The sequence below is a fragment of the Carassius gibelio genome, chromosome B17 (genome assembly GCF_023724105.1).
Source record: "Carassius gibelio isolate Cgi1373 ecotype wild population from Czech Republic chromosome B17, carGib1.2-hapl.c, whole genome shotgun sequence".
In the NCBI taxonomy this organism is placed as follows: domain Eukaryota; kingdom Metazoa; phylum Chordata; class Actinopteri; order Cypriniformes; family Cyprinidae; genus Carassius; species Carassius gibelio.
Genome location: NC_068412.1, coordinates 10,761,715 through 10,775,748, shown reverse-complemented (window position 1 = coordinate 10,775,748; position 14,034 = coordinate 10,761,715). Strand labels below are relative to the sequence as shown.

At 38.2% G+C, this 14,034-nt stretch overlaps 1 protein-coding gene across 2 annotated transcripts in view; it reads left to right on the top strand.

Moving 5' to 3' along the window:
- The window catches only part of slc25a21 (solute carrier family 25 member 21), a 104,452-nt gene that overhangs the window by 68,425 nt on the left and 21,993 nt on the right, over positions 1–14,034 (top strand). For both annotated transcript variants that reach the window (XM_052580826.1, XM_052580827.1), the window contains exon 3: positions 1,947–1,995. In XM_052580826.1, the coding sequence (XP_052436786.1) occupies positions 1,947–1,995 (49 nt within the window). The remainder of the gene's footprint in view (positions 1–1,946; positions 1,996–14,034) is intronic.

The window sequence follows — 14,034 nt, the reverse complement described above, 5'->3', positions numbered from 1 at the left end:
AAAAAATAATAATAACTGCCCCTAAAATCTGAGGTAAATAATAGGTTGATAAGAATGTTGTCACAGGAACATGTCCTACTTGACAAAATTAATTCACTGCAATGAAAATGTTTATCAAGTGGTATGGCATTTTAAAAAGACATAACCCTTGGTATGACTTTACAGCTCCACCTCAGCGTCAAGTATGGATGGGTCTATTCCTCCAGCTGTCTCGCTGCTCAGATGACTCTCCCAGGCCTCCTTCTCTTTTATTTCCTCAGGATGGATAGAGTGCTGAAATGGAAAACATATGTCTCCTGAGTGTGTTACATTATTTTCCCCGTGATGCCCTGACAGCTGTGATTAATTAATGATAAACGTTACAGCGTTATATCACCTTGGGCGACGAGGAGACTATGACACACCTAATGTTCCTGCTCTCTTCCCATTTTGGTCTCACTGATGCATCTTCCACAAGCTCATGTCAGCTTTGAAATCAATCACACCACCTCGGCCTGTCCGACTGCTGCGATTTGTTTATGAATATGCCACATCCTCTGTTCAAAAGACGCACGTTGCATGCAAAACAGCAGCACTGTATCACCTTGTGTGAATCTATTGCAGTTCAACTTTGGAATTCCTCTTGATTATTACTTTCCTGGAAAACCCCCAAGGAGGCAATGTCTTGTTTATGGACAATACATTTAATGGAAGAAATTAGAATAGGAGCATATTTCTCGGCAGCTGTGTACACATAGAGGAATCTGTGAAGGAAGCCATTAAAGTAAACGGCTGAACAGAGTTGAGAATTGCGATGCAGATGCATAATTGTGCCTCTGCGATCTCATTGCAATGCATTGCACCCATCGAACACTCCCTCAATCTGTTTGTTTACAGCTACCTTGAACAAAAAAACAAGTGTTCTGTGAACTGTTTAGTGCAAAATAGAGCTATTAACTACTTACTTGTAGCCCAACACATATACGGTTTCATCTGTTATTCACTGTCTCAACGGAACCCGATCTATGTGGTAACAACATCTGAAGTATTTGCCATGTTTTGCGGTGTGAAATCACCATTATTCAGCATGTTAAACAGCCCTCGCTCCCTCTGTCATGGCTGGAGTGTATATGAACTAGAATCCTGGCACTAGGAAGGCAATTACCGCAGCCTCTCTGTGGGCCGGTCCAGATAAAATAGGATTCGAAAATACTTTGGGGTTTTACGTCCATCAGCACATTGGAACCGAATAAAATGGATGATGGTAATGACTTGCAGGCCAGGCGAGCGCAACGTCCCACATCTCTGCATGGAGGCCATTTTGTTGCCAGATCCCTTCCCGCACGCTTGTCAGTTGCAGTGGAGTGGCAAGGAGGCAAAAACAGGATCAGAGTGACGAAGGTGGCTGCTCGCCAAGCAGCTCCTGTCGGATGAGAGTTCAGGGGACGGTTACATAGGGATTTTTAAGGGGAAAACCCTCCGTCTGCTGAATGTAGACACACACAAACCACAGACATGGCGAATGGAATCACACGCAACACATCTGTGACTTTTTATTTGTATTTACAAATATATGGATCGTGGTGTATAATACATCACCATTTTAAAGCGGTGAAATATTTGTGGATTACTGTAGGTCGAACGTTTCAGTCTCGAGAGACTTTACAAGTGGTTTGTATGAAATGATGCTGTGTTTGCGATGACTGTGCAGTTAAAAAAATAAAAATTCACTGGCTTTTGAAATGAAATTGGATTATGCTGAAATATTACTTAAAAAGCTCTGTGAAATATTACAAGAGTTGAGTGAAAGAGACGTAAAGAAAGCTCGGCATTTGGTAATGACAGCTTAATGACCTGTGAGCGAATAATAACATGTTCGGTTGTGCTCATGTCCCGTTTTAATGACTGATTTATGTCGGTTTTAACAGGGCAGATACATAATTACTTATGATCTTTGTCCTCTATAGGTCTTGTGGAGATCTGCTTGATGCACCCATTGGATGTTGTGAAGACCAGGTAAAATATCATTCCTTTCTGTTCTTAATTCAGGGCTAGGCATTTTCTTCTTCTTGTGGCAGTAGTGGAATATTTCTGTGGAAAATGAAATGCATCGTTTACTCATTCTCCTTCAATGTTAAAGTAATACTTTTTAATGTTCTTAAATTGCTCACATACTTACCTCATTATTTCACTTAATTATATCCCTTGTTTAATGCCTGTGCTTCTGTGTGAATTGTGAACCAAGGCTGCATTAACAAAATGTCACCCAATTGTTTTTTGTTTTTCCATTAACGGTTCTTGCACATGTGTTCTTCCTCCAGTGCTGATGAAGCACCAACTGAAATATTAACACTTCCCTAACCCTAGTGTCTACTGTATCATATTTAATACAGCACTCTGAATTATCAACATCAACAAAAAACCTGTTTTGCACAATCTACTGTAGCCTTTGCTCTCTGATTAATAATTCATACATTTTTAGTAAGTAAGAGGCCTTTTGTTATAATTCTTAAAAATGTGGTACATGTGTCTTTTTGCTCTGAAACTATTCTTACAAAGTAAATGTAAGGATAACTTTTAGATTGTTAATAATATTTCAAGATTTTTTTCAAGAGATTTACTGGACTGATGCAACTTAGGTTTACTTTATTATCCATACACCATTTTTGGACAATAAAACATGGAAAAAAAGATTAAAAAATCATGTTGAAATATAATTTGCAAGAATGATCTATCTCAACCGTTGGAATCCTGGGGGTTTTAAATTTGCACAGTTGCTTTTTGTTTTATACTACTGTTCCCAGAATAAATTTTCAATAAACAGTTGTTAAAAAAAAAAAAAGAAGTCCACTAACAGTGAAAGTTAAATTAGTGGTTACTCACTAGTTGTTAAAAAAAAGCACATTCATCAGGAGAATTTAATGTAAAACATTTTTGTATATTTAGTGTTGTTTATTTTTCAGTTACAGTCAGCCATGAGACTGTATTAATGCTGCCTAAAATGAATAAGAATAATTATAAACAATCAATTATTAATATTTTTCCCATTTATATATTATTTAAATAATAGCTCATTATTTGGCAATTGGATTGCCTTTTTCCTCCAAATAAATATTATTTGTTTTGTATGAGAATCATTAATGAAAATGGAATCATTACCAGGACACAGAATCATTAAATTATTTTCAATTCTCATTAGTAATACCAACCAATTCTGAATCTTTTGCACAGCAATACCTCTTTCCCTCAGTCATGCAGGAAAGAAGGAATGTTGAAGAGAGGAAAAGAGAAAATGAATCAGGGCCCTCACACTGGAGTCGCTCAGTATGGTGTAAACAGGTTGTGGGCTGGTACTAAACCTTTACGGCTTCTGGGTGCCCTGCCAAGACCTCTGGCTCTGTGACTAACACCCCTCACACATACGCTGTGATGTTTCAGATTTTCCGCCACCGTTTTCTGATAAATAAACTTTTTGAGATCATTATTAGATATTTGTGCTTTGGAGAGGACGTGTGGTAGGCAAGGTGGCTTGTTTGTGTTTCTTTGTGTCTATTTGCATGAGTTTGTTTGCAGCAGTGTGTCTGTGTGTACACTTGTATGCAGCGACATTCGATACCCTAGAGTCCTGTAGAGTGATTTAGGATAGGATAGGGTTTATTACAGGTAAGGCCACAGTTAGGCCGCTCTCTCCTCACACAGGGTCAGGGTTAAAAGTGCACTCTCTATTTTCTTTGTAATGCTCTTCCTAAAGAAGTGATAAAAGCCCTGTCTAAAGAGCGGCAGTTTTATTTATTTGTTTTCTGTGGGTTTCTCTGTTATTGTGAGTGCATCCAGTCAACTGCGTAATGTATGTGAGTATGGCTCACATATGTGCCCTGATTATTCATAGAATCTGTTGTTTGTTCATTCATTCTATCATTCATTCTATTGTTTTAATGTTCTATCATTCTATTGTTCTATCGTTCTACTGTTCTATTTGTCGTTCTGTTGTTGTCTATCATTCTATCTATCCATCCATCCATCCAGCTAGCGTTCTATCATTCGATCATTCTATCTGTCATTATATTGTTGTCTATCATTCTATCCATCCATCCATCCACCCATCCGTCCATCCATCCATCCAGCTAGCATTCTATCATTCGATCATACTATCTGTCATTATATTGTTCTGTCTGTTCTGACTATCCCTCTGTTTCTCGTTCTGTGTATCATTCTATCTGTCAATCTCCCTGACAGATAAAATAAAAACTTCCTTTAAACAAGACTTTGTAGTGGTGATGAGTTTGCAATCAATGACAGCTACTCAAATATCTGAAGAAAATGTAAAAATCTTGTTGCTCTATTGAAAGTGTACCACTTTCTTTCTCCCTCCTGGGTTTTCAGTCACACTAAAGCAGGCTAATTGGCAGAATGAAGGGTTAGTAGAGCTGAAATCTATTAGCATAGGTTTCAGAGCTGCTGAAGCACGAATGCCCAGCACACCTCTCTGACGCTAGCTGCAGGAATGGCTCCTATTAGTTACTGGCTCCCACTTTAATGTCCGCTGCTCCAAATTAGATGCCTACGTGAGTGAACAGTTTTTTTTTTTCACCCCCTCGCTTTCTTCTACTCTAAATAAATAAATCAAAGGCTTTTTTCTGAGGGGAACCTGAAAGTGTATACTTGGGAATACATATTTACCCTGTGCAAATGAGGGTGCTGGAGCCATGTAGAGGCGGAGACGGGAATTAGACGACTAAGGCGGCCGTCGATCTCAGACATATGCGCAAACTCGCAAACAAACATCTGGAAGCAGATTAGAAGAACATTAAGAGGATATATTTCAAGGCCATGATTGTTTGTAAGGTTAAATCAATGTTTACTTTAAAGTCTTTCTACCATTCTTCATACTTGTTTATATTCAGGATCAAGCACTTCCAGCTGAACGTAAAATTGCGGGTCTTTCCTCCTCTGACCGTCATAAGTCATTGCCATATATTCAGATCAGAGCAGTCCTTCACGAATAAACGTCTCTTAGGAGAGGACAGGTCTATGTGCCACTTATTTTCGTTTGCGTTCAACAGTGCTCATTTCTGGTTTGGAATGTTGCCTTTTTTCAAAGGGGGCTTGCTAGGGTGAGAGAAGGGGGTTTCGGGGGTTAGTTAGACTTCTAAGGAGACAGTGAGACTGGAGTTACAGCTTTTCATTAACCTGGAAACCACCTAGTTACATGGTTCATGGGCTGGTCTCAGCTCACTTGGAGGTAACAAAGGGTGTCAGGCGGCACTTTCGGCAGGGGGCAGCTGCTCGGGGCACCCCATCTGACTCTGATCATCATGCCGGCCGCCCTGCCACACTCATTAGAGACCAGGAATGAGCTTGCATTGCTTTTGTTGAAGGGCTCCAGTTACGTCGCCTCACCCCACCCCAGACACGCCCTAAGCCCCTCCTACAGTCTCCTTTGTAGTTCTTTTATGAAATGAGGTGGAAGTTATAGAAATGTAAAATTATAATTCATATTTGTTTTGTTGGATTTATGACTATAATATATTCTGCTGAACTGGTTTGTTGCTCATCCACCTAGTAATATAATATTATATATATATATATATATATATATATATATATATATATATATATATATATATATATATATATTAGGGGTGTAACGGTTCACAAAATTAACGGTTCGGTTCGATACGATACACTGATGTCACGGTTCGGTTCGGTTCGATACGTTTTAGATACAGCAAAATGTAAAAACATCTCAACTTTTCAGAATGCCGCAAGCGCACCGCGGGTCATGTGACAAGAACCAACCAATCAGCTTCATCCTTTCCCGTAACAACGTTGAGAGCTCAGCCAAGATGAAGGATCAGCTGATCATAGTTGTATATGGATTGCAATTTTGAAATAAATTTAGTAGCAGAGCTACTGCAAGCGATTTTTAGAGCTGCAAATCCATTTATCCTTCGCTGAAATTTCCGCGTCTCATGGAGAGAGCACGTCATTGTTGCTTAGCAAAGACAGACGCCTCATGAGCGCTTCTGCCCGAGCGCTTTGGAAAGGAGGAGAAAGACGCGCTTAGCGTTTTCCATGCGTTTTTAGGCACGATATGTGAACGGCCCCTAAGGCGCTCGCTCACTCAGCACGCGCTGAAGGCTCGTTGCAAAATGTCGAATGCATTTAACAGACCAGAAATATAAGATCCTAAAATAACCAACAGGTCTGGTGTTTGGGTTGGATTCCCTGTAAGCTATAGTGTCTAAATGCTGCAGGGATAGTTTGCTGCGTGCATGTTTCTCCTTTTTTTTCGTCTTTTCCCAGATAGTACTGACGCATATATCCCAGATATTCCCGCTGGTGTTTTTTTTTTTTTTTTGTATTCCCGCTGGTGTACCCTGTCATGTTGCAGATGCGACATACCGTTGTTTTTTTATCCACCACTCTCTTGCCATCACCATTATAGCTTAAAGGGAATCCAAAGTGCACCCAAACACCAGACCTGTTGGTTATTGGGGGATCTTCTCATTTCTAGTCTGTTAAACGCATTGGCTATTTTGCAACGAGCCTTCAGCGCGTACTGAGTGAGCGAGCGCCTGCTGAGTAGCCTAACATAAACATATAAGATGGTGTTTTTTTCTTCTTCGGGAGTGTCAGGGGCGTTGCCTGTTACGTTGTTTGGGTTATTGGGCTACCTTGTTGAACGCATATCATTATATTTCTCTCTCTCTTTTTTTTTTTTTTTTTTCAAATATAATTAAATACTCCAACGAACCGTTCGGTATACATAATGCGTACCGCGTACCGAACCGAAAGCGTCGTACCGAACGGTTCAATACGAATACGCGTATCGTTACACCCCTAATATATATATATATATATATATATATATATATATATATTAGTTGCATATGCAAATATTAATTGTTTGACCCTAATGAGTGTACCAATGTATACATAAATCAGTAATCAAGCTGTAATCAAATCATTTTATTTTTTAACATCTTTGAAAGACTTTTCAGAGTTTTCATATTATAATATACAATTTAACATATTATGAATTAAATATTGAAAAGTTTAATATAAAATATAATATAATATTAGTGCTGGGCAACAATTAATCACGATTAATCACATTTGGAACAGAAGTTTTTGTTTAATATATGTGTGTGTACTGTATATATGATGTGTATATATATAAAAGCACACACACATACAGTATATATTTAGAAAATATTTACATGTATATATTTATATTCATATAACGTATATTATATATATAAATATATTTAATATATAAACATAACATATTTTTCTTAAATATACATGTATATATGTATATTTATGTATACCTAATAAATACACAGTTACACACACATATTATACACACAAAAACGTTTATTTTGGATCTGATTAATCACGATTAGTATACAGGTGCTCCTCAATAAATTAGAATGTCGTGGAAAAGTTCATTAATTTCAGTAATTCAACTCAATTTGTGAAACTTGTGTATTAAATAAATTTAATTCACACAGACTGAAATAGTTTAAGTCTTTGATTCTTTTAATTGTGATGATTTTGGCTCACATTTAACAAAAACCCACAAATCTCAACAAGTTAGAATATGGTGACATGTCAATCAGCTAATCAACTCTGTTAATGGTCACTTAGTTTGGTTCACTAGGCTAGACAATCATGGGAAAGACTGCTGATCTGACAGTTGTGCACAAGACAATCATTGACACCCTTCACGAGGACGGTAAGCCACAAACATTCATTGCCAAAGAAGCTGGCTGTTGACAGAGTGCTGTATCCAAGCATGTTAACAGAAAGTTGAGTGGAAAGAAAAAGTGTGGAGAACCGCAGCATTATGAGGATTGTCAAGCAAAATCAATTGAATAATTTGAGTGAACTTCACAAGGAAGGGACTGAGGCTGGGGTCAAAGCATCAAGAGCCAACACACACAGATGTGTCAAGGAATTTGGCTACAGTTGTTGTATTCCTCTTGTTAAGCCACTTCTGAACCACAGACAACGTCAGAGGTGTCTTACCTGGGCTAAGGAGAAGAAGAACTGGACTGTTGCCCAGTGGTTCAAAGTCATCTTTTCAGATGAGATCAAGTTTTGTATTTCATTTGGAAACCAAGGTCCTAGAGTATGGAGGAAGGGTGGAGAAGCTCATAGCCCAAGTTGCTTGAAGTCCAGTGTTAAGTTTCCACAGTCTGTGATAATTTGGGGTGCAATGTCATCTGCTGGTGTTGGTCCATTGTGTTTTTTGAAAACCAAAGTCACTGCACCTGTTTACCAAGTATTTTTGGAACATTTCATGTTTCCTTCTGCTGACCAGCTTTTTGAATATGCTAATTTCATTTTCCAGTTGGGTTTTGCACATGCCCACACTGCCAAAAGCTACAAAAGTTGGTTAAATCACCATGTTGTTCATGTGCTTGACTGGCCAGCAAAGGGGAAAATGAGAAACAACAGACCAAACAATGCAGACGAGCTGAAACCCACTGTCAAAGAGACCTGGGCTTCCATACCAACTCAGCAGTGCCACAAACTGATCACCTCCATGCCACGCCAAATTGAGGCAGTAATTAAAGCAAAAGGATCCCTACCAAGTATTGAGTACAAGTACAGTAAATGATCATACTTTCCAGAATGCCAACAGTTCACTAAATTATTATTATTTTTTATTGGTCTTATGAAGTATTCTAATTTGTTGAGATAGTGAATTGCTGGGTTTTTGTTAAATGTGAGCCAAAATCATCACAATTAAAATAACCAAAGACTTAGACCACTTCAGTCTCTGTGCACTGAATTTATTTAATACACGAGTTTCACAATTTGAGTTGAATTACTGAAATAAATTAACTTTTTCACGACATTCTAATTTATTGAGAGGCACCTGTATAATATGAAATAATACACACTTTCATATATTAAATAAAACCTAAATAGATTTTGAGGGAAGGACACCTTTTGAAACATTTCAAACACTTAAAAATAAAGTTTATTTTAATATTTATTTAAAAAATATTAACATTTATAAATATATATCTGTATGTGTGTGTAAACTGATAGATTACAGTTTAAAGTATAATAAAATTTTTAATACTACATATAAATCAAACTTATTTGATGACACTCCATGTGATCTATCATATCTCTTATTTGCCATCAATCTATAATTGTATCTATGTTCCTCCTCCACTAATGATTAAAACAACCTGGAGATACCTTCTCATTAGAGTCACTGTGATGACACAGCCTTCATCAGATCCCTGCACGCTTGAAAGTGAGCTTCAGTGGGGAGGGATAGTAATGTTTGACGAGGGCAGTGACAGATGACGTCCTGTCCCCAGTAACGATGACACTGAGAGAGGAGCCCATCTTACACCCCCGACTGGTGGCTGAACTTTGGTGCACTCTTGATGGAATCCCTCAAGCAGCCCTTAAACAGCAGGACTCAAAGCTCGGAGGACTAAGAGCCGATCCGGCCTAGTAAAGCAGCACGTCTCTCAGCTGTGCTCCAATGATCTCTTAATCCTACCCTGCCCTGACTGACGGCTCTGACGGTGTAAACTGCACACAGGTATCCGACTGTGGCTATCTGTGCTTAGGAAGCTGAGACTCCAATCACATCAGTGGTCGGACAGTATACTAACAATTCCACTGGAAGAAGTCAGCAGAACATTGGTTGTGGCATGTTTCATTATAAAGGGGAAATCTAAAGCCAGTCCAAAATAACTCAATGCACTACTATTTGTGGTTTAGAAAGAGAATTAAAAAGCTTTTATATTAGTGGCTTACCACTGACATTTTTTGGCCAATGCAGAATATTGACTACTAAGCTTAACGCAGATCATGGAAAATCAGGTGTACGTAGTAATAGTAGTAACAGTAATAATTAGTTTGAGTTAATTACTAAAGACTGAAATTATATAAAAAGTTCTGGTGTCAAATAATACAAACCACTAAAGTCCATTTCTTGACCGTGTTCTCAAGTTCACTGAGACTAAATTACATTAAATGTGTGTTTATATAAAAAGAATGAAACTTGGCGCCAAAACTACTCACGCTGAGCATGAAACTAATTTTCATCAGAGAAAAGTTTACATACCTTAACAAATTCGCTTGCTATTCATTTGTGGGCTTAAATATGTAAGAGATGTTTTCACTTTCCTGGAATGGAACAATGGAAGAATAGGAGTCTGATAGTGTGACATATGAATATTACTGTATGTTGGTAATATTGGTCTGTTAGTAATAATAATAATTGTGAGAGTAGAACTGTTGTAACACAGCTGGTGCTTAGATATTTTATGTCTATATTAAACACATTTCCATTTTGTTAGCATATCACGTTTCAACCTAAGAAACAAACCTTTATGGCTTGCTTTCTCCTGTGGAACACAAATAGATATTTTGAAAACTCTTTAAATGAAAGTTGTTTTGGATCCCTTTGACTTTGATTATATTGAAACATTCTTTTAAATATCTTATTCTGTGTTCTACAGAAGACAGTAATTGACATAGGTTTGAGACAACATGAGGGTGAGTAAATGATGACAGATCTTTCATTTTAGGGTGAACCCACCCTTTAAAGGAGGGACCAGATCCATATCGACCCCAAATATCATTTAGTTCTTTACTCAGATAAGAACCCGTCACATTTTCTTTAGAGCATGTTTGACTCCAGATTCTAGAAAAGAACAGCTACTGTGACCAGGTACCAGCAGTGTTACCTCCTGCTGATGTGACTGCCATCACACATTATGACCTGGTATTAAACAGGTCTGCTTGAAGGAGTTGTCACAAACACCTGAATGCATTATGTTACAAACATACTAAATAAAGCAAAAATGTCCCAGTGTGCTGAAATGACCCGTTTTAGAGAAGCAGTAAAGTGCCTGATGAAAACTCATTTGTCTCCTTTGTCTGTCAGACGCCTCACAGAATCTGTGACCCACTCCTTCAGAGTTTGGTTTTGCAGCGACCGTGTTCCTGCCAGGTGGGGGGTGAGAGGTGCAAATGTAGAGTTGTAATTCAGGGAGTCCGGTTTCTGTTGCTGAATAAGCAGAGTGCAGTATTGATGACCGCTCTCTGCACTGTCCTGACCATCTGTCTAATAGCTACCAGTCTCCTGCTGTCTGAGGAGTCTCCACCATTCTCAGCCAGCCATTTCCTTACTTCAAAGCAGCCATAACTAAACTGGACTGAGACAGATTATCCCTCAATCAGATGTTTCTATTTCCGAAAAGTTTGTTTGGGTGTTCAATAAGAGTAAACAAACAATTAAATGTATTTATTTATTGGCAACATTTTACAAAAGGTTTAAATTTATTAATATTACTTATGAACTTTGAAAAAAAAATCAGGCAATTTCAGGTAGCTTAAATTAAACCGTTTATTCTTAACTGTATATTCTTTCATCATTTTATCGTGTTATCTAAACCTGTATTACTTTCTTTCATCTTTGTAACACAAAATACATTTTTAAGGGAAAAAAAGTCAGTAGAAAAGGGAAAATACTGTTCATTTTCTTGACATAAAGTGTTTAAAAAGTGTTCACATTTTAAGCAGTTGTGCTTTAATTAGCATGCTTAGCTGTTACATTAAATTCTGCTTTATGTTGGACATTTAACCACTTTAAAACACCACCGTTATAGCTGTTTTGTCTTTTTTCACAGTTATTTCAGCATACTGTCACATGCGTTTCATTTTTAGGAGGTGTGTCAAGTTAGAAATAGTCCACCTTTTAAACCCATTCTACTCTTTTCTGTTAAACTCATCCACCTGATTTAGACTGCAATAAAGGTAAGAAAGGTGTCCGATTGGGGTCATTTGAACACAAAACCTGCATATTTATGTAAAGCTTCCATAAGACCAATATGTCAAGTACAAATAACCCAGTGATTAGTTATTTTTTGTAGCTTATAAGTGTTTGGAATGTCTTAGCAGTTAGCAAAGTGAGACAATGTTTTCAAAAGAAGTCCTGAGGCACAAATCAGAAGGATTTTTTGGGGCGATGTCAAACTGGTCATATTGAGGATGTCGTTCCTTGTCCCACTCCCCCTCTTGGGCAGCTTCATTAACCAAGTCACAGTGGGCCAAGCTGGCCTGGGGTGCCACTGAAACCCAAGCTTTCCTAACCCCAGACCGAGACCTAGAAGCATGCGGTGTCACAAGCGCCATGACTTTATAGGGCCCTTGGCCCCATCTTCATCTTCTCTTCTGCTTTATCTCCTTCCCTCCAAAGGCTTAGCTTTATAGGCCACCTCCAGCCACGGGCCCAGCGGTATTAGCCTGAAAAGCCAAAAGAACAGAGGAAAGCAGCTATGTATGTCTGCAGTGAATCAAGACAGTTTTAATAGAGAAATTTCCCTGTGGTTTTCCAAAAGCATTGCATTTCATTGGTTTTACATTTATATTCACCCCACTACTCAAGTATAAATGGTGTTTTGCTTGTGTACAGTCCGATTAATGTAGTCACATAGAAATAATTGATATCCATGAGTACGATGGTCACAGAGGGTCGATCGGTCATCTTCCATATTGGAGCATTTAGGTTTAACCTCATGTACCATTGCAAAGGACGTCTGCCATCTTTATGATCCTGCTCATTAAAATTAACTGTCTGGCTGTAAAAAATAGATTTCCCTTTAATGCTGCCTTCTGGATTCTCTTATGCACTGCTGATTGTGTGTAAAAGAAACCTTGCTCACGTGTGCTTTTTCCAATTTTACTTTCATTTCAGCTCTTGATGAAAGTGTTGTTTGTTCAGATGCAGCAAATGGAAAACATATTAACATGACTAAGAATTAAAGACTGAATAATTTAAATAAATAAAAAAATGCCATGACCAAAACATTGGTGAATAATTCAGTTTATAAAGAGATCAGCCATAATGATATTTTTTTACTACCATTCTTACAGTTGAAAAAAAAAAAGCTCATTGTTCATGGACTTAGTGGTTGAAGCCAATCCATTGCCAAAAAATTTACAATTAAATTCATAATAATTTTCCAGTAATTGTTTGCCTTACTTATATCACACAATATTTAGTAATCATTGTACCAGACTGGAAACATAGATAGAGAATATCAAATGCCAACAGTTTCTAAATTTTCCTGTCAAAACTACACTGTTTCAGTTATAAAAAGGAAAAAGGAAGTCATACAAAAGTTATAAATTCCGCATTTGCAGGATGGTTTTTCGCTCATGGGACCTTTTTTATCATGGGGTTGATATTATATTCAAAAATGATATAATGCTCCATTCTTTGGGGGAATACCCTTTATTTAACAAGGCAGAATTAAGAGACCTTTTTAAAAGTTTGGCCTGCCCCTTTAAAGGAAAACCCATCAAAATCAAGCCTTTTGATCAACCTAGTAACCTCCCACCCTTCCCACAGGGCTTTTTTTAACACCATAATAATGAGGGCCTCAACCCATCAAGCCCGTCTTCCAGCAGGGCACAGCCCCCCTGTCGGACCCAGTGCTGCCCCATTGCATACAGGGTCTGAAAGGGGACGAGGCCCTAGCACTCGGCCTGGACCTGAAACACTTCTCTTCTGTCTATGAAAATATGAAGAGGAGGTGTTCTCCTGCTACATATTCACATTTTCTTTCCTGTCAGAGCGCTCAAGAGTTCGCTATTTTACAGGGAGTTTGGGGTCAGGTGGAGATGGTAGGGTTATTTACCCCTGGTGCTCATTTCACCCGTAGAAGCTCCACATTGGCCTTACCTTCACCCTTACCTGGCTATCCAGGATGGCGCACTGGTCCTATAAAAACAGAGTACAGAAGGTCGTTGGAGGATTTTGATGAACTCACAGATATTGTCACCTGTAAGTATATCTTTTCTTTCTGGGTTTACTCTGAGGGGGATTCTGAGAGCTGGATCTTTTAACAAAGCCTTTGGGCTTTTTGCAGTTTGTTGACTTTAAAACTGGGAGCTTGGCTGCTAAGTCAACTGAATCAGCCCTAAACTCTTCTCAAGAGTAAATATCTATCTCTAAATCTGTCTAAAGGTTTCACTCCTGATCTTCTGACTAGAGGACTCATGTAA